Here is a 27,761-nt window from a genome sequence, read left to right as displayed (position 1 = left end):
GACCGGGCGAGGCGGGGGCGTAGCACATTTGCGCTTCGCCAACTGGGTGTGGCCAGGTGGATTTTGCAAGTTTGGCACACCGTGCGTGCTGGCGCAGCTACTCGTCTGTCCCACCTCCGTCCCTCCTACCTGTGCAAGTCGGAAAGAGGGAGGAGAGAAGGCATGGGGTGGGTTTTACACAGCCCATTCACATCACACCAATCAAATGAGCCCCTCTCCTCACCCTTAAATGCGCCGCGCAAAGGTGTAATGAGAGTTTACTCAATTTGCCATGGCAGAAGAGAGCAGCAGCGTCAGACGGCCAAACTTCTCCCAGGAGGAAACTGATGTTTTGGTCTGGGAGGTCCAAGCTGGCAGTGTCCGAATATACGGAACTGCGAGCAGACCTCCATGGGCTGATGATGCAAAGGTAGCCTGGGAGGAGGTCACCACAATGGTAAATCAATGTTGCGTTTCTCTTGTGCGCGCGCGCTCTCTCTTTCTCTCTCGCAGTCTCACTCTGTTTCTTTTCTTTTGACTTTTCTAAGATGACAGATGCTGAATATATACTCCCTATCTGATGCTGTGGCTGTTTGTGGTTGGCTGAGAGGGATGTGAACTCATTAGTTTGCAGCTGTGTTAATCAAATCAGGTTGGGTATCCATTACGCGTGCCAAACGTTCCAAACGGTGCCAATCCCCTTTGATCTGACATCAGATGTGACGGGACAGTCGATATAGAGATACATTTATGTGCTGATTGCAGATAGTTGCATTGAATAGTGTTTTTTTTTTTGGTATTTATTGCATTGTTAATGTGCCTGATATTCTGGAAACCTGCCTGTGAGGTTTTGGTGACATGTGCGCACTGTCCGCCGGTCAGCCAAATTTCGGCTTACACGGGCTGCGCTCCGGCTGCGCTCCGGCTGCGCTGACAGTAGACCTGGTTTCAGCTGGCGAGCTTTTAGTGCACCTTCGGCGAAGCCTTTTGGCACGAAACTGTCACTGCACCAAGCTGGATCTGTCGACACCTCCCCATGCTGCGCCGCCACACCCATCTCAGCGCACCTTGGTCTGCCAAACTACCAAACCGAGCGCCCCTCGGGTTGCGCTGCTCAAATCTAGCTCTGCGCGGGGTTCACCACCCTGCGCCACCCTGTGCTGCGCCGAGAAACTAGAGCCCAATATGTTAATTGCACAATGATAGTGTTGTTTATTGGCCTTATACTAATCAGATGAAATCGGCTTTATAAATTTTTGTCAAATTAATCAAAGTTCAAATTTGTTGACTTAACATAAAAAAAATATGTCAAGCTCACAAGGGATGTGTCAAGTGAACATAAAGTTTTTATGTCATTTTGTGTAGACTTTACATAAAAATTTGGTGTCATGGATGGATATGGGTTTACAGTGTATTGATTTTTGTCTTTGTCAATGAATCTGTCTCTCATGTTTCTAAAGCTGAAGAGAATGCCCACAGATTGCTTGGTTTATTCAACCATTACGTGTGTACTGTACTTGTACCATATGCTTCTGTCACTGGCAGATGTTTGCAGTAGAGACTGTGGGTAGAGGATCCACAGCATCACATGCGGTACTTCTCAGCCATGGAGAGCAGTTGTAAAAGTAACATTTGTTGTTCTGGCATATTAAGATAAGACCCTATTGTTATATACCCTTGTTGTTGGTAGACACTTCCACCAACGCGCTAAAATAGAATGTGGACTGACGGACATGAGATAAAGCTGAAATACACAGTATCTGACTACTGACAGAACAGGCAGGGTAGGGTGACAGTTTACTGCTGTCTCTTAACAGTGACAGTCTGGAATGGACTGACAGGAAGTGAAGTCAGCAAAGATAAGTCTTTAAGCACTGACGATGTAGGTAGGAGCCAATATTTGATGCTTAATGTCTATGTAGACCATTGTTCCTGAGAACATTTTGACTTGTCAAGAATCAAGTATAGCACAGGTGCACTCAGTAACATTACTGATGGCCAAATTCCATTTTCAGAACAGTTCTTGTTTATTACAATATAGGTGTTCCATGCATCATACTCACCATTATTGCTGAGTTCTGGCGACAACAACAACTTTTATTTATAGGTGACTTTCAAAGCACTAAAGGAAGAGTTAAAACACTAAGCAGCAATGTATCCGTAGATCATAAAGTCAAACAATTCAATAACATACAATAATAAGTTAATAAAATGACTACAAAAATCATAATCATATAATTACATTTTTTAGTTTGATTTTATATACTTTATTAATCCCCAAGGGGGAAATTCAGTCTTTTCTCTCCGTTGTCATATAGCCTACATATACACACAGCACCGAAATACACACACATGCACAAACAGGACCTATACATGCATTAAATGGAGAGATGTCAGAGTGAGGGGGCTGCCTGTGGACAGGCGCCCTGAGCGGTTCGAGGGTTTGGTGCCTTGCTCAAGGAGGTGAGATGGCACCTCTCCAGCTACCAGTCCATGTTGCATATTTTGGTATGGGCGGGAACTTGAACTGGCGACCTGCGGGTTCCCAAGCCAAGTCCCTATGGACTGAGCTACCGCCACTCAATAATAATAATCATTTTAATATTGTATACTATTATATTATAAATCATAATCATACAAATTACGTGTAAAATTATCATTATTAAGTCATAGTCAGTGCAAGTCTCATTATGTGTGTAATCATTAAATCAGACCAAATATGCCAGCTTGAAAAGGTGTGCTTTCAGATGGGATTTGAAAATAAAAAGGGAGTCAATATTGTAAATGTGGTGAGTTCCAAAGGTGGGGGGCAGAATGGCTGAAGGCTCTGGGGTCTGTCAAGTGGGCTGATGGTGATGTGAGTTGGATTGCAGAAGAGGATCGAAGAGTACAGGAGGGTGTGTAGATATGAAGGAGTTCAGACAGGTATGAAGGTCAAGAAACACAAGCAGCCTGACATGTTGGACACAAAGCAACAGTTAATCCAGATCCAGATTGTGGCAACTTCACCTTCTAAAAAGGACCACACGATAACTTATTGAAAAGTGTCACCATCCATACTTTTTCTGAACACAGAAAATTACACGGCCATGCTGCAGGGCGGAGTAATACATCATACAAAACAAGCCCCGTGAGAGGAACTATATTATTATCTTAACACAGCCTTCCTATTCAAGAGGCTACCCCCTTGCGGGCACATGGCTATATTACCATTAAGCAGATTAGTATTTACTTATTTTTATTAGGGATGTAACGATTCACTCAACTCAAGATGCGATGTGATTCACGATGCAGGGTTGGCAATGTGATTTTCTCACGGTTTTTCTATATTTTATTATTATCATTTTTTAACAAAATGAGCTTGCAGACAAATTATAACTGAAAAAATATATTTATTTTTTCCTGATTTAATCTGAAAACCTGAGGTACAGACTGAGGGGTAATCTGTGCTCACATTAAACACTTAAATGTAAAATAAATTATATAAATAATAATAAAATTACAAAAAAAAAAAAAAAAAAATCCCACCTCTACAAACTATGGCTTGCAATGCCTTGCATGTATTCCTCAGCCTGTAGTACACATCCTGGCGCTGACAGGGCTCGGAATCTGGGGTTGACTGCAGTGCTCTCCAGCAGGTAGTTGTATTCCCCACTGTGTCTGTTAGACAGGTTGCTGAGGATAGCTGTCTTCATGGGGAGGAGGAGCCAGCCCGGCCTTCCTCACAGCAACATCCATGCTCCTAGCATTGTCCGTAACGACAGTGATTCCGTTTGCCCTGTCAAGTGCAACACACACCGCCGCCATATGCCGCGCGTCAAAACGCCCGCCTCCATTATATTCTATGAACAAACCCACACCGGTGCTGGCCGACGCGCCATGCCGCTCTGCTTCAGCCCACAGCTCTATAGCAGCCTTCACATGATAAGAACAATGCACCTCGCTCACCGCCAGGTGCGGCGCAGCGGCGCGGTCAAAGTTCAGATAATGTCAACTCTGAGAGCAGCGCTCGGGCGGAAAATCTGAGCGGTGTGCGATTCCAAGGGTCCCGGTGCCACTTTGTCAGGCGTTGCCCTCTCCATAGACAAACAATGGGACAGCCAGCGCAAAGCGGTTTTACAGCTGATCATGTGTAGAGGCCTTATTTCTAGCGCGGCCGGCGCTGTGAGAAAAGCTTTTTATGTATGTCTCGGCCGCCGTAGTATGAACTCCGGTTGCTTCAAATTTTTAATAAGACAATTTTGATAGGAAACTCACCCGTGAAATCCAAGTTGTTGTTGTCTCAAAGTTTTTCCTCTTCTTCTCCCGTTACTAGCAGTTGGCAACCGTTGGCAACTAGTGTAGGTACAGCCACCTAGCGGGCTGGGGTGGGAAATACACTTTAGTGTCGACGGCGCCGCTGCCAATGTGTGTTAGGGGGCGGCACTTGACGGCAGCAGTGTGTGTTGCACTTCAAGCTGCCACTCAGTCACAGCCTCTTTGAGCACTTCAGCAATGTTGACTCCACTGTGCGTTTCAACAAGAGGGCGAGTTTGAAGCACAAAGCTAGCCATTTCCCAGTCCGCAGTGATCACACGGGCTGTGATGTTGACATAACTTTGGGTCGCTCTGGAAGTCCAGCCATCTGTTGTGATTGCTACGCTATCTGCCACACTGAGGGCCTGTACCACATGTGCTTTGGCCTCCTTGTAAAGCGCTGGCATTACCATCTGGCTGAAGTGTGGGTGGGAGGGGATGTGGTATTTGGGCTCCAGTGTGTTGACCAACAGCCGAAATCCTTCATTTTCAACCACGGAAAACGGTCTCATATCTTAATTTCTCACTGTGGTGCCGAGTGACATGCTGCATCATGTTGGTCGTGCTGTTTGAGTAGGGCACTAATCTCTTGCAATACTTGCACACAATTTTAGTGTTGTCTGTCCTCTTCTGGCCCTTTTCTTTCTTGAAAACAGGAAAGCCAAATGCGCCCACATGTCTGACTTAAAAGTCTGTGGTGCATCCTCGATTTCAAATTCAGCATCCACAATCACAACTGTTGCCATCTCTGTCAGTGTCAGAAATTTAACAGTGACGTTGACGTACGTCGTTGAGCAAGTGAAAGTGTAGTTCACGCGCCCTTGAACAATACTAAAATGTGATTATTGCACTTGCTGTATATTAATCTGAATTGTTTTCAATAAAAAAATAAATAAAAGATTGCGCCCTCCGCTGTTTCAAAATAGCATCGCGATGCATTTTTCACCTCCACGGATTTGAGTTGTCACAAAAAAACATCGATTTTTAATTGCAATGCAAGGCATCGTTACATCCTTAATTTCTATAATGCTTACAGTATAATGTTCACATTACACATTAAATCGATATAGAAGTATGGAAATAAGACCCAGATTGGATAAGAGAGGAGTTATTCTTAAGTGTGCCAGGGAGCTATGGCTGTGAACTTGCATGTACAATACCAGGAACACCTAAATGGAATGTACCCACTGCCTGCCTGCTTGTGTTTGTGTTTATTTAGTCATATTTTGTCTATTCATAGGAGTATTCAGTTGTTTAGCCACATGAAGGAAAGCATCTGTGAAGTGGTAAAGTATGGTTTTTAGGTGTGTGGAAATTTGTCTCATTATTTGGATGCTCATGTCATTCAAACAAGAGAAGTCCCAGTACGTGTAGACGTTCAGGTTGTGACCCCAGTATGCACACACTTACAGATGATAAGATCAAAAGCTGTCATTGACTGATATATTATTTAAATTTTTTAAAAAAATTTCAAATATCATTGTCAGCCTTAGAAGTACAGTATGGCTCAATCCTCAGTAACTAATTTTCAGTTATGTGTCAAAGTCATATTCACCTCAGAAACCAATGAATCAATGAAGAAGTAATGGAAACTCCCAAAATAGAAGACAAATAACTTAAAAGTTGTTTTAATGTATTATTATTTTTTTTAAATTTACTTAATTTAAAGAGAGCTAGATGTGCCAGCTCAGTTCAAGAAGCTGTAGTGTTTGTTTAATCACACTTTTATGGCAGGTTTATCTAACTTAAAATGTATTTCAACTTGTATTGTGTTTAGATAATTTGAACATTTTGAGTAGACAAACTGTTAACATAATTAACATAACTTAATTTATGTTAATTCAACAATTGTGTATATATATCATCAAGAGTTTTAAGACAAGACTTTAATTTGGCACAAATGTCCTCTTGGACTGGTTGAAATGAACACTTGTCTTCATCTTGGTTAGCTTTCTTTTTATTTTGAACTGAGATGAGAACACGTAACTCATCTGAGACACATGTAGAAACAGACGGATGGCTTGCTGGAAACCTTCAATTACACCTAAGCACTTAATAATTCTTATTCATGCCAAAGAAGAATATAAGTTGGTGTTTTCATTGTGTACATGCTTATTAACATCCCCCCTTTTGTTACATAAAATACATTGATCAATGCCTCTCCTTGAAAGTCAGCCTCACTGTTGTTTTCTGGTGTTTTTTCTGTTAAACTAATTGTCATGGCTGCTGTTGACTTTCGGGCACTCTTCCTCATTTCTCAGTAATTACTGTTGTGACTCAGCACTTCCTCTTTCAGTGAAGGTGGAGTGGGAAGCATTTTCAGTAGATTTTCTAGAAGAAGTCTCCAGACTTCCCCTCAGTCTTTGGCTTGATACTAATCAAACTGGAAGAATTAAGTAGCTTTAGCTTTTTGGTCCTAAATTTAATGATAATATTGAAAACAACTGCTGTAATACACAGACCTATATGAACCCTTAGATGAGTCCCCTCTCATCTTCCCTCAAGCCAAAGAAACTGTCCTTACATTCACTGCAGACAGGATACACTGCTCCCAGCTGAATCATAGCTGGGAGAATACAGATACAGAAGCTGAAATGCCCTTTTAAGGCATTGAAAGGCTTTTAAAACAGGAAATGACATCGGGACCTTTGAGTGGGATCTTGCAAGAACTCTGTTATTCCAGAGCAGAGGAGAGGAAGATCCAAGTTATCTGGAGATGAAGCACTTACAATGACCACCCCCCTCCCCCCCGCCCCCCCAATTAAAAAAATATTTCATTTTATCCCACTGAACACAGACTAGATCCTGTGCTAATAGTGAGGGAGTGACAGATGCTGATAATTGTAAAATTACTTCATATCACAGGTGATAATCAGCCTGGCTGATAATCACCTGACCCCTAATCAGCATGTTGTGCTGAATGAGAGTGAGCTGTGCATGTTCCAGCCAGAGGCCTGAAATGCTTTCAGACATGTTGCTGCAGAGAGTCAGCCAGTAAAACACTTGCAAGAACTGATGTCACATAACTTGTAACAGGGGTACTGAGTATTTTCTGCACAAACCAATGGTAACTGGAAAACATGGGAGAATTTTTATTAATTTAAGATGAATGACCTTTCTTCTGAATTTTATCTGTTGAATTTTTTAACAGACAACGGATAATTAAAGGCATCTCAATCTTCAGGGCAAAGACATGCTTGCAAATTCATTAAAAACCCCAAAATGAATTATTCATTTAAATAAGTATTCAGATCCTTTGTTATGATACTCCAAATCTAACAAAATCTATCTCTTGCCAAGAAAGTTAAAGAAGTATTTTACTGCTGGAAAGCTGTTTTTTTTTTTTTTTTTGTAAAACTGAACTGTCGGAGGCGCTGCTGAGCTACAGATGGAGCAGACCGTATATTCAGAGGCTACTACAGATTTCAATTTAAATTGTTATTCATCAGCCCTTTTTTAAGAAAAACTGTCTGAGGAAGATATCCCAACAAGTTTTGTTTGGCTACTCGACTTTCTGACTGAATTATTATGGCCGGTAAAAACGCCAGAGCTCTTGCTGCAGTTCAGCAACTAAGGCCTGGCTCCCAGGAGGAGACCGCGGCTACAGGTGTGTCAACCCCACCCAATGGTTCAACCTTGCCCCGGGCAGGACCTCAGGACCTTGGCGTTGAAGCCTTGAAGCTAGAACTACTAGCCTCTCTGAGACACACATCGCAGAGATTTTTAAAACTGAACTCGGAGTTGCACTGGGCGATGGTTTGTCAACAATTAGAGCCGACCTACAATCAACCTCCGAAGACCAGAACAGTCTCCTTCTTGCGCTCAGCCCCAAGGTACACCAGTGAGCTGCGGGAGATGAAGAAGGCTGGGCGTGTCCTGGAGAGGCGCTTCATAGCATCAAGACTGACCATGCATAAACAAGCCTATAAAGAACACCAAAAGGCCTATGCTAAATCTCCCAGGGATGCAAGGTCACAGTTTTACTCAAACATCATCAGTAATAGCCCTAGTAACTCCAAGAAATTGTTCTCCACCATAAACTCTACTCTCCATCTCCTCAAACCACAAGCGCTCCCCCTTTCTGAAGCCTCAGAGGAGCGGTGCGACAGCTTTGTCACTTTTTTCAGGAAAAAAGTTGACTCCATCAGGTCTCTCCTCTCCAGCTCTACCGACTCGCCTGCCCAGATGGCCCACCCACAGTCTGGGGCCGCCCAACCTTTCTGCTGTTTCTCAGACACCACACAGCAGGAAGTTGAGAACATTATTAAGTCAGTGAAACCATCCACCTGTGCCCTGGACCCCCTCCCCACAGTCCTGGTGAAAGCCAACCTCTCGGCCATCAGCCCCCTTATCACCAAGGTCATAAATCACTCCCTTCAGGCCGGTCACGTTCCATCTGCCCTGAAAACTGCTGTCATTAGACCTCTTCTTAAAAAACCCACCCTTGACCCTGATGTTTTCTCCAACTACAGACCCATCTCCAATCTTCCATTTATTTCCAAGGTATTGGAAAAAGCAGTTGCTGCACAACTTCAGGACCATCTTAAGCAAAATGATCTGTATGAAAAAGAAAAATTTCAGTCTGGTTTCCGTCCTGGCCACAGCACTGAAACAGCTTTGGTCAGGGTCACAAATGACCTCCTGATGACACTGGACACCGGCTCCCCATCCCTCCTCATACTTCTGGATCTTACAGCTGCATTTGACACTGTGAACCACAACATCCTCCTTCAACGCCTGCATTCCACCATCGGCCTCACTGATACCAACCACAAGTGGTTCACATCCTACCTCACTGAGCGAACTGAGTATATTGCACTGGGAGAGGCAAAATCACAAGTTCACCATGTCACCTGTGGTGTCCCTCAAGGCTCGGTGCTGGGTCCTACCCTCTTCACACTCTATATGCTCCCCCTCAGCCATGTTATCAGCAGGCATGGAATATCATTCCATTGTTATGCTGACGACACACAACTCTACCTCCGGACAGATCCCACCCCCTCTGCACTCCTGCCATCTGCCTCACTCACTACCTGCCTGGAGGAGATAAAGGCGTGGATGAAGCTAAATTTCTTACAACTTAACCGCTCCAAGACTGAAGCCATCCTTGTTGGCACCCCACACCAGGTCAGATCATCCACCCTCACCAACATCTCTTTCTCCGGTGAGAACATCCCCGTCTAACCTCGGCATTAAAATGGACCCCCACCTCACATTTGAGACCCACATCAAACACCTGTGCAAGACTTCCTTTTACCACCTCAGGAACATTGCAAAACTCCATCCATCACTCAACCTGGCAGATGCTGAAAAGCTCGTCCACTCCTTTGTCTCCTCCAGGCCGGACTACTGTAATGCACTCCTCATCAGGATCCCTAGTAAAAGCATCCAGAGGCTTCAATACCTCCAGAACAGCGCTGCTAGGATCCTGATGAAGGTGCGCAAGCATGACCATATCACACCCTCAAATCACTCCACTGGCTGCCCGTTGAACTCAGAATTCAATACAAGGTCTCCCTCCCCACACATCAGTGCATTCATGGACATGCTCCACTCTACCTTAAAGAACTCCTCACTCCTCAGACTTCCTCACGCACCTGCCGCACTGCCAACCTCCTCAACCCCCCCAGGACCAGACTCAACACCATGGGAGACCTTCTGCTCGGCCACTTTCAGACTGTGGAATGCTCTCCCTGACCACCTGAGAGCACCACAGACTGTGGACGCTTTTAAACGCAACTTGAAGACTTACCTTTTTACTAAAGCCTTTTAATGTATTTTATCATGTTGTCTGTTCTTAGCATAGCATATCTCCACTGCCTTCTGTAGCACTTTGAGATTTGTTTTTATGTAAAGTGCGTTACAAATGAAATTTATTATAATTATTATTATTATTATTGAAGATACAACTGGCAAAGGATAAAGCTGCTTCAGATGCCGTGTTGACTACATTCAAAGGTACAGTGGGAGAAATGGAGGAGTTGCTCTCTGCCTGCACAGATGATGTTGTTGAGCTGAAAATTTGTTGGAAAGTTGGAAAACAAGTGTGAGGACCCTGAATCAAGATGATTTTGCAACAACATAAGAATAGTGGGGGTCCCGGAGGACATGTCGCCAGTACTGCTGCTGTCGCCACCCTGCTTAAGGACGCGTTCAAGCTGGATAAGGAACCACTGCTAGACCGGGTGCACAGAACCGCCCAGCCGAAGCTGAAACCTGGTGAGCGACCACGACCCATCATTGCCAGGTTTCATTATTACAACAACTGTGCCAATGTTCTACGACGTGCGAGAGAGGCCCGGCATACCGTCATTGGGGATATGCAGATCCTGATTTTCCCGGACCATATGGCTAAGCTAGCCTGGGCCCGGGCGGCCTTCAACGAAGTCAGAAAACAACTGCACGGCGTGGAGGGACTTCGTTGTGGTCTTTTCTACCCGGCCCGTCTTCGGATTAGCTTTAAAGGTGTGGAAAAGGATTTTGAATCAGCAGATGATGCCAAAGGTTATGTTAAGAAGATGAACATTGGGTGAGGTTGTTACACAGTATGTTGTAATGATATCAGGCAGGCTTAATGCTTTCAGACTACATTTAATACTTTTTTACATGTGAGGCTTGCTTATTTATTTGTTTATATTAGACCACTTTAGTTGCTCTACTGTGCAGTTTTTCTTCTGCAAGGTGAATTGTTACTTAAAAGCAATATGATAATGTCTCATTTTGTGTGAATACGTCTGTAAGAAACTATAACAAGTACAGCAAGCATTTTGTGTTGATATGTTATCTTTTTTCAAACTTCTTATTTAGTTCACTGATATTTCTTATATCTCATTCGATTATACTGATGACTGGGTTGTTTTTGTTTTGTTTTGTTTTTGTTTTTCTGTTGTTTGTTTGTTGTACCTGGATTTTTAAATCACATAAATGTGCTCTGTTAATTTAAATCCCAGTAGTCCTAGTGCAGGCACACCTGTTCGTTTTCTCAGTTGGAATATACGTGGTATGGGTATTCCTACTAAAAAATCCAAAGTTTTTAATCATCTGAAAAGGCTTAATTCTGATATAATGTTTTTGCAGGAGACTCACCTTAGACTGAAAGATCATCATAGGCTCCACTCTCCGTGGATAGGTTAGGTCTTCCACTCTAATTTTAATTCTAAAGCAAGAGGGGTTGCTATTTTAATTAATAAAGGAATTTAGTTCTCACCTACTGATGTTATTGCTCACAAAAACGGAAGATATCTCATAGTTGCAGGAACATTAATACAATCAAAAGTCTTGTTAGTGAATGTGTATGCACCCAATTTCGTATTAATTCGTATTCATATTATTTTGTACATTGGAAGCCCAGTCATGCTGTCCTTCATCTTCTATACCTGCTCTTATATACTCTTCACTTCCAACCAAGCTTTCAATGTATGTTAAAAATCCTGTTATGCTTAATACTTTAAAGATTTGGTATCAATTCAGAAGACATGTAAACTATGTAGCTGCGTCTCCTTCAGGGCCACTCTGTAATAACCACCTGTTTCCTCCCTCATATTTGGACTTTTTCAGTATAGTACAATAAGGATATACATTGTTCCCTAGATCTGTATTCAGATGATATTTTCAACAGTTCACTTATTTATCATCTTTTATGGATTGTCTGCAAACTAGGGCTGCTCAATTAATCGAATTTTAATCGTGATTACGATTTTGGCTCCAGACGATCTCAAAATTCATATAATCGAGGAAAAACGATTATTTGGTGTTTCCGTTCTGAGACGCGCATGCGCAACTCAACCGCTACGCCCCCGCCCCCGCGTGTGTGGAGAGTGGAGATCCAGGCCGGCGATTTAAGCACGTGTAAAGATGACAGAGGGTGAGGCTGAGCAGCGTCGCTTGGTTGATAAAAAAGGTAGAACCACTTCATTTGTTGAAGTATCTGTCTCTTATTGTATTTTATTTATTTCTTGTTTTCAAAAGATTGAGTGCAGTAGCCTACAACAGTTTAGGGTTCGACATTAACGGTTGCCCGAATGCCCGAGGCAAGTAAAAATATCCGGCGGGCCAGCAGTCCCTGCGCAGATATGCCCGATCGGGCAAGCAGCACCGACTCGGATTTTTTATTTTTATTATTTCTAATCGCAGGGCAGGAATTATACCACGGCCAAACGGCCAGTGCCGTGGAGTCCCCGGTGTGTGGCCGTAATGCCCCTCCTACCCATACGGCCAGTGTAGCATGCCCTGTTTTTTTATGACAAACAGCATAGCAAGGCTACGGCTAAGTTAACATAACGTTACTGACACTCCGAGACACATGCACACACACATAACGTTACCGGACAGCCTCTCAGTCCTTAGCCGCTAACGTTAGCTCATGTTAGCACAGTTACCACACAGAAACTTTTACAAGGGAAGCATAATGTGCTTCTAGTGACTGTCAAATCGCCAGCGAAAGATGTTTACACTGCGTACACGGAGATGGGACAAAGATCCTCTGAGAAGGAAGATGGTTCACTCTGCTCTGCCGCCAGGAACAAACTGGGAGGCAAAGATCATCTCTAAGGAAGAGGGTTCACTTTGCTGCAGGATTCACCAAAACGTTTTTTGTTTTTCTTTTAATAAACTGAACACATTAAAGAACATACAAGATTCTGTAGATAATTAATACATATAATACAATAAACATTGTCAAATTAAATGAAGGAAGAGGATTTTTTTTAAAGGCAAATAAAATATTGGGAATTTATGTAAAAGTATACATAGAGACATATGAATAATTATATAATTAAAGATATGTAGGCTATGTTAGGTGAATACACCTGTCAGTGACCCTGACCACTGGCATTGGCAAATGAACTGGAGTTGGTCCCCGGATGCTGCATTGCAGCTGCCCACTGCTCCCAGTGTATACAGTAGGATTGGTTAAATACCGACTTCTAATAATAATTTCTTAATAACTAGGAGATAACAAAAGAATAAAGAGATTTCAAAGACTTAAAAAATAAGGGACATGAATCAAAACAACAAGAAACGAGATATATCCTCAGTCATGCACACCCAGTTTTAATAAACTCAATACTGTTTTTCAACACATATATTGTTTTGTCTTCATTCAATGTAATTAGCACATATTGTTATTGCGCCATTTGTTTTGGCCTTGGTGCCCCACATTTTGGCCATGATGCCCCAATAAATTTGTATTTATCAATGGCCAAAGTGGCCTTGCCCTAAAAATGACTTAATTCCAGGCCTGTAATCGTGTATTTCCTCTCCTGTTTCTGTCCTCGGAGGGGCCAGTTGCAGTGTGCTGCTTTTTTATGTGCTGCTGCCTCCATTGGCTGATCATCTCTGCTGACGTAAGATATAAGTTATGAGCGAAAATATGCACCACACAGCCAGAAAAAGAACCTCTTACGCAGGGCAAGTAAGAATTTAGATGGGGCAAGTAGATTTGAGAAGTACTTGCCCGACAGGGCAAGTAGGAAAAAACCTTAACGTCGGACCCTGCTACTACATTACAAGATATTTTTATATATTTAACAGGAGAGTGTTTTTTAACATGTTCAATAAATGCTGTTCCAAACATGTTCAATAAATGCTGTTCCAAATTCAAAGACATAATCGTGTAAATAATTGTGATTTCAATATTGACCAAAATAATCGTGATTATGTTTTTTTCCATAATCGAGCAGCCCTACTGCAAACCATTTTTTCAGATATCTCCAAGTTAGACACTTTGTTTCCAAATGTTTCTCTAAATTTCCTTCTCCACCTCCTCAACAACAATGGGATAGTTTGCTCACTTTTAAGATGCAACAAAAGGGGATTGTTTCAGAGACATACAATCGCATTTTGGATCTCTGTGATCAGTCTAATTCGAAAATAAGAGCTGCTTGGGAGGGAGAACTGGGATTTCATTTGTCAGTAAAAACTAAAAGCTGAATAAAAATGATTGTAACCTGGATTGTTTCCTTTTTTTCAGCCAGAGAGAAAAGTTCAGCATCTGACTTGGCAGGAGGGCTTTGACTAAAACACTGCGTTACATCAGGTATTTACCTTACTCACCTTCTTCCTAGTTTAAACACACTAAAGTGCATATTAAAGGATTACTTCACCCACAAAACGACGATTTGTTAATCATTAAGTCATGCTGTGTTAAAGGTGAAATGGTAAGATTTAGAGAAATTCAGTGGTGTCTGATGGTGAATTGCAGATTGCAACCAGCTAAAGCATTGCATGTATTTGTGAAGTACTGAGCATACAACTGGATAAGTGAGACCTGGGTTATAATAATGGTGAAATCATAAAACCCAAGAGAGACAGATGTTTTTCTGCAGGCCACAACCAAGCAGTGATGTTCTGTTCTCTGCTTGAATAAACATTTTGTTAAAAAAAACCTTTCAGTAGTTTAACAAGAAACTGTAGTCACCTATATCTCAAAGCAGGAAGTCTAATGTTGTGTGTTACTTCAGCACCCAGCATTAACTTTGATTGCTACAACCTGAGATCTGATCCCCTCTCAGCTTGACACCCCAGCTACATCCGCCTGTCATCAAGCTGGGAGCCAGAAAAAGGAGGAACTCATGGTGATACAGTGTCAGCCGGATTTTTAGGCTGAGGGTGTCAGGGCATCTGTGTTGTGACATTCAATCCCATGAGGCTCTGACGCCAGCACATGCCACACTGGTTTCTCCCTCAGTGCTGTCACTCTGCAACAACAAGGTCATCTCTGAACAGCTTTGAAAGAAAAACGCTTTTTCCTGCTTAAACTATCTTTATTATACACTATCTCTCTAATCTTACTCCAGGATCTGGCAAAGGTTTTGCAATTCTTGCAGCACAAAAAGATTCAATTTGCACTAGCTTTTCTAAAAACAAAGTAATAACATGTACAGCAATCTTTTTAGTGTTTGAGTGTCTCATTTTTTTGGTTTTCACAGTGCATAACTATACTTAACCAGTGGCTTCATCATGTATATATGCGTAACTGTTTCCTGTCTGAACTGCTGTGCATGTAAATAGAACTGGTGTTCCTCATTTTGAAGTCAGCTGCTTCACACTCTGTACTGAGAAATATTTACTACTTACTCCATTTAACAGATTATAGAATAGAGAGAAATAAATGTCGTTCATGTACAACATCACATCTTATCAGGTTTGCTAATGCTAACACAGCCAGAGTAACTATATGTAAGAAACACCAAGAGGGGCAAGAATTAGCTTCTAAGTCTTGCTCAGTATATCACAGTTAGAGAGAGGTCACAGAATTTGGCTTAACCAAACTTTCAAATCTAAGCAGTCATATGCAAGATAATATATGTGTTTTTTCTAGGACACTTCACCTGTATTAACATGATTTGTCAACAATAATCTGTGTGATTGTGTTTACAATGCAAAAAGTAGTTTGTCCGTGTCTTTGAAGAGCTTGGGTTGGATCAGAAGTGTTAATATTGACACAGTGCGTGTGACTTTTGGATGTATATTTGTGTCAATTGATTTGTCTTGACTAACTTTTCTATTGACGATCATGCAGGTGTGAGTTGGGTGGAGGTGCAGAGCAGCAATCATGGTGGCCCTGTCACTAAAGATCGGTGTGGGGAACGTGGTTAAGACAATGCAGTTTGAGCCCTCCACCATGGTGTACGATGCCTGTCGTATCATCAGGGAGAGAGTTCCTGAGGCACAGCTCGGCCAGCGTGAGTTTTCTCTTCCTCTCTTTCTTGCTCCAGCCACACACTCGCACATGCATGCATGCACACAAATTTGCAACACTACAACCTTTCCAGTATTTGGATTTTAGGATCATTGGATGGGGGGGCTTATGTCAGACAGGTCCTGTAACTTTTAGAAACTGACAATCCAACTTTCACACCTACGTCACATCGTGATTAGTCAAACACACATAGGTAAGAGAAGAACCAGGGTCTCAGGCTGTCTTTTTAATGCCTCTGCACCTGAGATAGCTGTGGCAGGAGGCATTATGTTTTTGGGTTTTCTGTCTGTCCGTCCCTCCGTCTGTCCGTCCGTCCGTCCGTCAGTCTGTCCATTGCTCCATTGCAGTGAGTGCATTATCTCAAGAATGCCTTGAGGGGATTTCTTCACTTCTGGCATAGGCGTCCACATGAATTTAAGGAGGAACTGATAAGTATTTCAAAGGTCACTGTGACCTATTCCGTGGCATTCTTGTGAATGTCGTATCTCAAGAACACCCTAGTGGATTTCTTCAAATTTGACACAAATGTCCACTTGGACTGAAGGATAAACTTGAAGTGTCCACGTTTTCACAGGCATGAATGTAAAGTGTAGCTGCAATTTGACAGTTTCGTGGAGGCATACAACTACAAGGTGGAAATTCTAGTTTTATTCTTATCATAATCATGTCATAATTATTTCACTTTTAAAACATTTAAATAATATCATGTCTCCTCCCACTCTATGATGGCTGACTTTTCACCCCTCCCTTCCAGCATGGTTGTTTATAAAAACTATAAACAGTTGTGCTTTCTGATGAGGTCAGACAACATTTAATATGAACTATATTTTCTTGCGTACCTCAATTCTTATCCAAGCCATCTGGTTGCCCGTTTTGCAGGTAATAAAAAAAAAACAGCTTTGCACATCCTGCATTTTTTGAAAATATGAAAACCTTTCAAACAGCACTCAGCTGATGGTAGGGTATAGTGGCGGAGGGAAGTTTGGCCCTTATATTCAGCATGTAAAACAGCTTTAGGCTTCTGCAGCTTTTTGTGGATAATTATGAGCTCTGATCTAGGATAGAATGAGCATTAAAGACCAGAACTACTTGGTTTTCTAGTGACTCAGGTTACAGTAAATTAACACACCTGGTAATCATACAGGAGCATATCAAGCTGTTAAGCCAGAAAGCCCCCCAAATGGGGGACTTGTAGAGTGACTGCAAGCACAGTGTGAAACAATACACTGATCACGAAGAATGTAGTGATGTTGCACATCAAATTAAACAGCAAAACCTGGGCTACAAGGCTGTAAAAACCCTTTTACATGCCCCAAACACAGCTCAAACAACAACTAAATAAACAAAAACAAATCCAACTCCATACAGCACCGATATTCCAACCCACTAGGTATATTTCAGGCTCTAACTCGACCACACGTTATGCAAAACACACGGCGTTCATCTCAAATGAAAGCTGAGACTCCGCTGTTTCCACTCTACCAAAGCACTCTACCCCAAAGCATCAGAGAGCTAGAGGCCAAAGAACAACAACAGAAATCTTTTCGCGAAAATATATTTGTTATATCTCTCTTACCTTGTTGCTTTTGCTGCGAAAAGCTCATTCTGCCGTTAACTCGCGCTTCATTCCAGTTTACCGACTTGTTGTCCGTCATTCAAATGAATCCGGGCAGAAAAACTTGACTGCCGGGAGAAGCATAACAATGACCACTCACAGCAGCCGACATCGCCCCACAACGCGTTCCGCTGACTCTGATTTGCTTACAGTGCTGTCAATATCGTCTTGGTGGGTATAGCGTCATTCTGTTGGCTCTAACAAATCCAGTAAGGTGTCAATCACTCAAATCGGCCAAGCCGTCACGGAGATATGGGCCTCCACAACTCAGAATAGAAACTCAGTTTCAAATGTAGTAGGTGTGTATTGGTCAGTTTGGAGTGGGAAATGGAGGAAAAAAACAAAACGGACAGTTGTATGTGTATATCCTAAACATCATTAGGGATTTACAGAAACAAAAAATGAAACCTGTACTAAAACCTCTTTAATATTGTTCTGCTTCACTTTATCAGAATCAACCTTTGCAGAGTTAATGTTCACATATTGTAGCCTACTATGATTTGATAGAGGTTTAGAGCTACAGCTGCATCATTCCAAAGGGATACTCATCCTGAAAATGCTTTTTTTTTTAGGTGAACCTCAAAATGTTTCATTTGTGCTGTGTGCCATCTTCATTTACTCTTCACATATAACACATATACTGATATTTACACATCTTAACAAATCTCAGTGTTAATCAAAGTGTTCCATTTACCATGACACCAAAAGTATTCAAATAGACCTTGTGGTTGCAGAGATATATTCATTTCATTATGGATATAAAATTTTGGAGCAGAGGCCTATAAAATACTGTAGGCTTAGCTTTGAAAAGGTTAAGAGTGATTCTCTTCACATGTAAATTACTGTTGTTGTCAAAAATAATGTCGCACAACTTCACAAATTGTCGTAGTCCAACAATACTCTGTGAAAACACACTGTGCTTTCCAGTCCCCATACTACCATACTATATGCCAGAAAAATATTTACTATACATAGTATGTTAAATGCAGTTTGCCAAAATACCAGGATGTTCAAATACGTCCAGTCTGATTTTGATGTATGCAAGCCAACATGATTTTCTGGCTATTCTGACCCACAATCGTCTGTGAAGCTGACGATTTGTCACATTGAGCCACAAACAGATTACATCTTGACAGCTGATTGACAGCTGTCAGAAGTTGTAATGATGGATGACAGCAAATTCAAGTGACTGATGACCAGCTGATTTATAATAATAGGAGTTGAGCTGTTTAATTGAATAAGATAATGATAATATAACCAACAGCAAAATTGTATAATTTTTAAATAACAGTGACAGAGAAATGTGTAGCCTCTGTTATTTTACTGTCCTGAATATAATATGTTAGAATCTACATTGTTTGCAGTTCCTAGTTATTGCAAAATAACAGCATCAGAGCTCTCCTCGTTCTGCAGGCAGGCATGTGGGTGGGCAGAGGCACTAACACATTAATGTACTCACTTACTTTTGAGTTTATAGCGCTGACTTTGTATCCTGCAGTCCAACAAAAACGTTTTGAAGATACTAATGCAACCAACGCACTAACTTCCTAAAGACAGCAAATATTTGGAAGTTTGAGTAAAAATCGGAGTGGAATGCAAGAGAGAATGTGTCAGACAAGGTGAATTGTGGGCTTGTTATCTTTGTCTAGTTGATTACAGGCTCTGCAGAAGAATGTGGCTGTAAAGTGAGAATAGGCCTCTGCTCCACACTGTGCAAGCAAAGTTATGTGTTATTACATAAGCTATTTCAACAGTAGCTCTCTGCATTACTTGTTTCAACCTGTAAGTCATTTTACATTTCGAAAGGGAAAGAGTCAAAGCCAGTATCTCAGGCTTTGCCTGACTCAGCAGCTTGATTTACTCTCTAGCCTATTAAATGGTCCACTTTTCCTGTCTCACCCTCAACAGACAAGTGGTCATATTTTAAAATGTGTAACCTGATATATTTGGAGCAGATGTGTGTGTTGAAACAGGCGTTTATCATCCAGAGACCCACTGACCTGGTTAACATGGACGGGAAAGCTAGTGCACAGGATTCAAACGTTAAATCCAGCACAAGTACTTGAGACAATAATTGCTCCAAAGTTGCTAAATATCTACATGTGGATGGATGCCAAGAAACACAATTACAATGAGTCATTCAGTATTTCTGTTTCCTTTTGCAGCCAATGACTATGGGCTGTTTCTGTCTGATGAAGACCCAAAGAAAGGCATCTGGCTGGAGGCAGGAAAGGCCCTGGACTACTACATGTTGAGGAATGGGGTGAGTCAGTCTAGCACTCAGTCTGTACACCACTAAATGCTTCAAATACTTAAATTTTAGCACACAGCAGCAACCCATACAGTGAATAAATGGAATGATGGCAAAATGTACTCAGCGTCAGTGTCTCCTGTAAAGGAAGTATATGGGGACCCCAACAATTACAGGGATTTTTACATAAGACAGACAGGAATGTTTTATTGTCTATCTCATGTAAAAATCCCTGTAATTGTTGGGGTCCCCATGTACTTCCTTTACAGGAGATAGACAGGAATGTTTTATTGTCTTTGAACTAGGCTTGCACCGATTTATCGGCAGTGCTCGGAATCGGCCGGTTTTCACGTGATCGGCCATGACCTGCGACCGGCCAGTCAGTCTAAAATATGCCGATTCAAAACGGCGGTCAAATTCCCAGCGCGCCGCATGATTGACATCGTGTAACATCAGCAGCGCACACACGCACATGTGCAACTCACGGCTTGGGCGATGAGAGGAAGTGAAACATCATGGGCGGCTTTTCAGCTTAATCATTCACGCACACACATCAAAAGAGAGAAGGAGAAAGTTGTTAATCGTCTGTGTTAAACTTGACTGCAGAGCTCTCACTGCTGCACTGTGCAGCTTGAAACTGACGAGGCGCGTTTCCGCGCGTTTACTGGCGGATGCGTCCTGAAGACCTGTGTGAATTTTCAACAGGAGATATTTTTAATTTTTTGGCTATTCAAGAAATTACCCACAAATGCTATCCACCAAGACTTATTATTTTATTTATCTATGTTTTTATTTATGTATGCCTTTTTTACTTATTTATTTTAATACTGTACCTGAAGTTACATTTGAGCAAAAAGGAAAATGTTTCTTAACCTGTGTCACTGTTTTTGTTTTTAAAATGTTCTATTAAAGCAAAGATAGAAAATATTGCAATATCGTGTGTGCTGTAAAGTGGTTTGAAAAAAATGTATCGGACAAAATCAGAATTGGCCATCCAAACACTCTACAAAAAATTATAATTTGTGCAAGTCTACTTTAAACTAATCCAGTGAGGCTAATCCATGTATCAGATATTAGAATCAAGGTGACAGGTTGTAAAAAAAAAATTCACTTAGACATTTTTTTTCAACAACTCCAAAAAATTTCTACACACTTACAAACTGTCATTTCTCCAGCAGTTTTTGACAGGTTTAAGGGGTGATTTATGAGCACACATTTGCTAATCATCATTTGAAAAGCTCAACATCTCTCTATTTATCTCTCAAACACTGACACCACAAATAACTAATCTGAGACAACTAGGATTTGTACCCAGGTTCATTGTAAACTCTGACTTACCATCTCACTGTTAGTAAGCAGAAAAATAACTTTATTAAAGCGTGAAATCTTTCTTAATCTGCAACATGTTAGTCTGGAGGTTTAAACTCATGTCCTCTCACACGGTTGGTGATTAAAACTAAACTTTCATCTCTGTCAGAGAAAACTGATCTGAGTTCAGACTGTTCACTTCCAGTACAGCTACACTAACAGATAACTGAGCCTCCTACCTGCCTGTCAAACAAAATCAAACCATAAACCTTCTTGAGTCCAGACGGAGTGGAGTCCTGTGGGAATCAGCTGTGAAGTGGCTTTCAGACAGGGGTCACTGCTAACAGCCACTGCTGCAATGAACAAACTCCACAAATCCATTCAGCAGCTCCACCGACTGTCAGGCACACGCGGCTGATAATTTACTGCTGAATTACAGCTCACAACTCGCACTCTGATGCTGCTCTGGTGTGAGTGTTTTTGCTGATTAACTAAACATCCTGAAACATCCTGGTGCAGACTATTTACTGGAGTTAACCAGCCTGTGGCTCATGTGGCATTTGAAGATAATTACAGCCATGACCATTCTCGGCTTTCAAAGTCTGATAGTACACCACAAACTTTTTCGTCACATCTCGTCAATGAAAATGAAACTGATTTTGTGTTAGTTTTTATTATCAAGATCTCTTTTTAGCTTGTCATTGTCTTGTTTTCATCATGGAAAAAAGGTTGTTGATGAAAAATTTTCCTCATAGTTTTTGTCAGTGAAATTAACACTGATGTGCACCATGTATATTCAAATAACAGAAGGTCATTTTGCTAGGCTGGGCCTCTAGATCAGGTAATAGAGCGTGACTACCTAGGCCCTGATCATGTCAGATGATACTGTGTTTACTAGTACATATTTTCACAATAGATTGTCAGTTAACCAAACACAAACCAGTTGATGCTTTATAAGCATGGATCTTGGTGCCCATGGAGGTCTGGGGCTCCAGGGTAGTTGGTAATCCAGCCTGACTTGGAGCTTTTGTAAACTGCTGTCCAGTGATATGTTGGGTACTGCTGATGAATCATTGACTTTTTATTGCGAGTGGATCATGTGTTAAACAAAAATATCACTGTGGACTTTTATATTAATAAAAAAAATCTGTCTAGAATTAAATGAATTATAATGAATGATATATGTTGCATATGGACTGGTTGAATTTCTCGAAGCTCACCCTCTGAGATATGCCATCTCGTCTCTGAGGGGGTCCCAGAAGTGGAATATAAATGAGTGGGTGTGGTGAGTAACAAATGCACTGTCAGCCAATCACATCACTGAACCAATCACTCTGAAATAGCTGACTCTGTCACAGTGAGGAATGACAACAGTGACTCAACAAAAGAAGAATTGGCTCCTCCAGGAAATCAGATCGTTGTCTGGATGGTGCAGCACAGCACATTGCGAACACACAGCCACACAGATTTGCAGCCAGAGGCAGAGGGGTTGCTGCACCAGCATGAAACAAAGGCCATAGGATTCTATAAATTGTTTGTTTGAAGGAAATTTAAATAACGTGCCTTTGTAAATATCAGAATCACCTCTGGTTTGTTTTAGACTATTATAGATAATCTAGATTGTAGGATCCAGCAAGCATTTTGACATCTAGTAAGACAGATCTCCTGACTTGTCTCCTCTGTCTGTCAGGACACTCTGGAGTATAAGAAGAAGCAGAGGCCTCTCAAGATCCGCATGCTGGACGGCACAGTGAAAACTGTCATGGTTGACGACTCAAAGATTGTCAGTGACATGCTCATGACCATCTGTGCAAGAATAGGTCAGCTCTGCCACACAGCTCACACATCATCTGGACAACTCCCTAATATGTTTGGGTGAAATAATGTCTGTCCTCATTTTGTTCATCAGTGCATCAGTACATCTCCCCCAGAACAAGATCTATTGTCACCACTGATTAATGGCTGTTTTTTATTTAAAGTTGTAGTTCAGATTTTTATAGGTGGGGTTGTATGAGGTGCTTATCCATAGACAATATATTACATAAAGTGGATGTCAGTCGGCATGCCCCCAGTTTGGAGAAACAGGCTGAAGTCTAACATGGAACCTAAGAAATCTATTGCTGTGGATGGGGGCCAGCATCAAACCCTAACAAAACTAATATCAGCTAAAGTGTGCAATATATTTAGAGTATTTTCACTGCTCTACCTTTCTGTTAGACAGTGCTTTCCAATGGAAAATGAAATTGCTATATCTCTCTTCAAAGCCAGACTCCACTGAGTAAAAACAGTGATTTAACAGTGCTGAACACAGGAGCTGCTGGTCTATCACTGCCTCAAGCAGTTATTTTTTTGTGTTATTATGTGACTTTGATGTTTAAAGGGGTTAGTTTCCATTTACCATTATGCCTGTGGATATTCTCATTCATCCAGGTCATAGTTATCTCAAGGCAATTGAATCGAACGCAACTGGACTTAGTTTTGTCTTAGAAGACGTTTCACCTCTTATCCAAGAGGCTTCATCAGTTCATGCTTGTCTGACTAGGCTGGAACTAGTCTGACAAACTGGTGTGGAAGCACCCAGGTATTTAACCTCTGGGGAGGTCTTCACAAGGCTAGTGATGTCACTGGTTCGTTAGTGCTCCAATGGTGTGTCAACGACAGTCGTTGAAACTCCTGCTGTAACGCTGCAGTTGGAGTCGTTAGAGTCACATGAGGCCATTTGTGAACGACCATTGTTTTTAGAGGTTAAGTTGTTAAACCTCCTGGGCAAGGATGAAAGAACAGCATTATAGGTGGGGGATAGGTGGTGTCGCAGACCTCCTCCTCTGTTGAGAGATGGCTTTTCCAATTTCACATAGATGGCTTCTTTTACACCTCTTTCAAACCATCTGTCTTCCCTGTCCAAAATGTGCACATTGCTGTCTTCGAAGGAGTGTACTTTGTCCTTGAGGTGTAGATAGAGAGCTGAGTCTTGCCCTGACGAGTTAGCCCTTCTGTGTTGGGCCATGTGTTTGTTTAGTGGTTGTTTTGTTTCACCAATGTACAAGTCTGGGCATTCCTCACTGCATTGGACAGCGCTGTCTAACGACTCCAATTGCAGCGTTGCAGCAGGAGTTTCAACAACTTTCGTTGACACACCATTGGAGCAGTGACATCATTGGCCTTGTGAAGACCTCCCCAGAGTTTAAATACCTGGGTGCTTCCACACCAATTTGTCAGACTAGTTCCAGCCTAGTCAGACAAGCATGAACTGATGAAGCATCTTGGATAAGAGGTGAAACATCTTCTAAGACAAAACTAAGTTCAGTTGTGTTCGATTCAATTGCCTTGAGATCCATTTACCAATGTCACACAATGACACAAACTAGCTATGTGATCGAAGCAGCGGTAGACTAGCAGCTCCTGTGTTCAGCAAGCTAAGATTAATGATTTTTCAATGGAGTCTGGTAGCTTTGACGAGAGCATAGATGAGAACTAAAGCTGTAAATGGCTTTTCCATCAAAACAGGCTCTCTGGCAGAAAGGGAAAGCAGTAAAAATACTGTCAATGTAGTGTACACCTAAGCTGATATTGACTTTTTTTTTTACGGGGCTAAAGTACATTTTGTTGCTGACCCCTCCACAGCAGTACATTGCTTAGCAATGGGGGGGGGGGGGGGGAGGGGGGGGGGGGGGTGCTGTGGCCGTGCTATGGCTGTGCTGCCTGCTCTCTCCGGTTTTACGCCAGGCTCGGCTCCTTTCAAAGACTCCTTGCGAAGCACTCCTCCGGGGTTTTTGCGGACCTAATTGTATTGCGGAGTTTTGCACAGCAGCGACCGGATCTTTGCTCTCAAACCACAAAAAAATGTGATGGCACAACAGTCTCCTTCAGTACATTATTCTGTGCTTTCTTTTGATTTTCACATTGGCTAGTCATCCTGTTTAATTTGTCTTCTGATTAAATCGGAACCCTTGAAACAAGTTGTAGGAAGCCTCTGCAAGTAATTGGTTGCTGGCAGACACTCTGTGCTGCAATAAAATGGTTAATCAGCAGTGCTGTGCACTGTAGAGCCGATGCGCTGCTGGTTCTGCCGGCCTGAATAGAATATAGTGTCTACTGTTGTGTACAGCCTTTATAGACTGAGCTGAGTAGTGATGCGCGGGTCGACCTGTAACCCACGGGACCCGCAAATGGACCTGCGGTTCGGGCAGCAGTGATTGTCTGTTAAATCGATCTGTAAATGATATTTTGACATTATTGACTATTACTGTCATGGCATCCGAAGGTACTGATGCGTTGAGCAGGTGACAGTCCGCGTTCGTTTTCAAAACACACTTGTGTCACCCACTCCACAAGACACTTGTTGAAACTTTAAACAATAATTTATTGTACAAAACAGGGGAAACAAACGTTGACAAAAACAGTTCCATAATTCATATTAAATTCAAAAGATAATGAAAAAACAGCTACAAGTTAGAGGGAATAGTGATAAAGTGGTAAAACTTGGCATTGATCCACAGCCTCAGACGGATGCGCTCAAGCGTGCCGTGCACACAAGCTCTGTTGGTAGGCTATACTATATTTTCACATTTTTAACAATGCAATTTAAAAGTTTTGATTTTTATTGATATCCTACATTTACCAACAACAAAAAGACTACATTTGGCACCAAAAAATATGTTAAAAAAAAAAAAAAATAGCCTAATACTAAAAAAAAAAAAAAAAAAGTAAATAAAAAAAACGAATATCGAATGCCAAATTTTCATAAGGAATACCTACCCATAGAAACGAATATTCGAATATCCGAATATTTGGGTACAGCCCTAGTAATATACTGGTTATGGATAAGTACCTCATACAGCCCCACTTCAAAAAATCCAAACTATGTATTTAATTCTCAGCCTATGCTTGTATTGCAGGGTGAAAGTGAAAGGAAATGTAGTAACCGGAATCTGTTTGTGTGTCAGGCATTACAAACTACGACGAGTACTCACTAGTGCGAGACATTGGTGAAGAGAAGAAGGAGGAGACCACAGGGACCCTGAAAAGAGACAAGACTCTTCTGAGAGATGACAAGAAGATGGAGAAGCTGAAGCAGAAGCTCCACACAGATGATGAATGTATGACAAACACAAGCCACCTCACTCACTGTCTTAAGCACACTAACTTTATGGCCTGTAGTTTCACTGAGGCACTGTAAAATGAGAAACAATGACATGGTTTCATACCCTCTCTGATCTCTCTTAAATGCTGGATGTGTTGATGTGAATATGCTATGAATCTTGTGCTGACAGCTTTGACTAGTCACTTCCTGACAGACAACGCTCTAATACATCTCTTTCTCTCTTCACTTGACTTCTGGACAATGTGACTTGGCAAAATAAATAATAGTTCAGAGGATATATTAAAATAGTAAAAATAAAACTTTTTGTCTTTGTAACATTGTACCAATACCATATAAGAAAAAATACCATAAACTCATAATGTTGAGGTTGTCTATTGCCCAAATTGTCACTGCCATTTTCTCTGCTATAAAATACTAAATGACACTGGCACTGCTGCGAAACCAATGGCCAAGTGTTGCCTCAGTCTGGAAATAGAGTCACCATCATAGTAAATGGACTGCATTTATATAAAGCACTCTTCCAGTCTTAGTGACCACTCAAAGCACCATTCACCCATTCACATGCACATTCATACAAAGTCATGCCACCTGCTCATCAGATAAACATTCACATGCTCTCACAAACAGATGGCAACATCAGGAGCAATTTGGATTCCAGTGTCTTGCCCAAGGACACTTGGATACTTACACAGATAAGCCAAACATTAAAACCACTGAGCTGGTGAAGTGAATGACATTGATTATGTCGTTAAAATTCAACGTTCTGCTGGGAATAAGGTTACAACGGTATGAGATTTTCATGGTATGATACCTATAATATCGCAATTTCACGGTATCATGTTATTACAGAATTATAATTATTATCAGTTAGAATTACCCTAAAGGAATTAAAACGGAAGGGTTACTTTTGGTTCCACAAATGTTTTATTATATTTTACTATAAACTTTTTACTATATTTTTACTATAAACTTAAAACCATTTTTAATGCAAGTACTATATGTAAAAAGACTCCCCTTTGAAAATAACTAAAATAAAGTTGAGATTTTCTGTCCAGTTGCTTTTTTAAAAAATATTATAGATATGTAATTGTACATGGTACGATAACCCTCAATTTTAATATCACAGTATACCACCACAGGGCACCCCCCAGAGATCTTGTGTACATGCCTTGACAGGTCAGATCCAAGGAGGCCCCACCACACATCAGAGGTAACGTCTGGGATATCGGCATGTCCCATGGATGCTCAGTCAGATTGGGGTGTGGGGAATTTGGAGACCAGGTTGATGCATGGGGCTCTTTGTCATGTTCCTGCAGTGTGGCATAGTACATTGTCCTGCTGGGGGGCAGTGCTGTTGCCAACAGTGTTTGGGTTGGTGGAGGGCATCATGTGGCATCCACATGAATGCCAGGACCAAAGGTTTCCCAGCAGAATGTTACATAGTAACGAAATGATCAGTGTTATTAACTTCACCTATTGGTAGTTTTAATGTTATGGCCAATCGGGC

At 41.6% G+C, this 27,761-nt stretch overlaps 1 protein-coding gene across 2 annotated transcripts in view; it reads left to right on the top strand.

Annotated features, from left to right (window-relative positions):
* The window catches only part of tln1 (talin 1), a 177,506-nt gene that overhangs the window by 30,703 nt on the left and 119,042 nt on the right, over nt 1-27,761 (top strand). Inside the window, exons 2-7 of one of the 2 annotated variants that reach the window (XM_078161887.1) lie at nt 11,353-11,404; nt 14,246-14,311; nt 15,797-15,959; nt 19,757-19,854; nt 22,841-22,970; nt 26,097-26,249. In XM_078161887.1, the coding sequence (XP_078018013.1) occupies nt 15,830-15,959; nt 19,757-19,854; nt 22,841-22,970; nt 26,097-26,249 (511 nt within the window). In that variant the 5' untranslated portion in view covers nt 11,353-11,404; nt 14,246-14,311; nt 15,797-15,829. The remainder of the gene's footprint in view (nt 1-11,352; nt 11,405-14,245; nt 14,312-15,796; nt 15,960-19,756; nt 19,855-22,840; nt 22,971-26,096; nt 26,250-27,761) is intronic. The other variant, XM_033646697.2, reaches the window with a different exon arrangement.

The sequence above is a fragment of the Epinephelus lanceolatus genome, chromosome 19, assembly GCF_041903045.1.
Source record: "Epinephelus lanceolatus isolate andai-2023 chromosome 19, ASM4190304v1, whole genome shotgun sequence".
Classification (NCBI taxonomy): Eukaryota; Metazoa; Chordata; class Actinopteri; order Perciformes; family Serranidae; genus Epinephelus; species Epinephelus lanceolatus.
The sequence above is the reverse complement of the archived record's forward strand: the minus strand, read 5'-3'. Positions and strand labels throughout refer to the sequence as shown.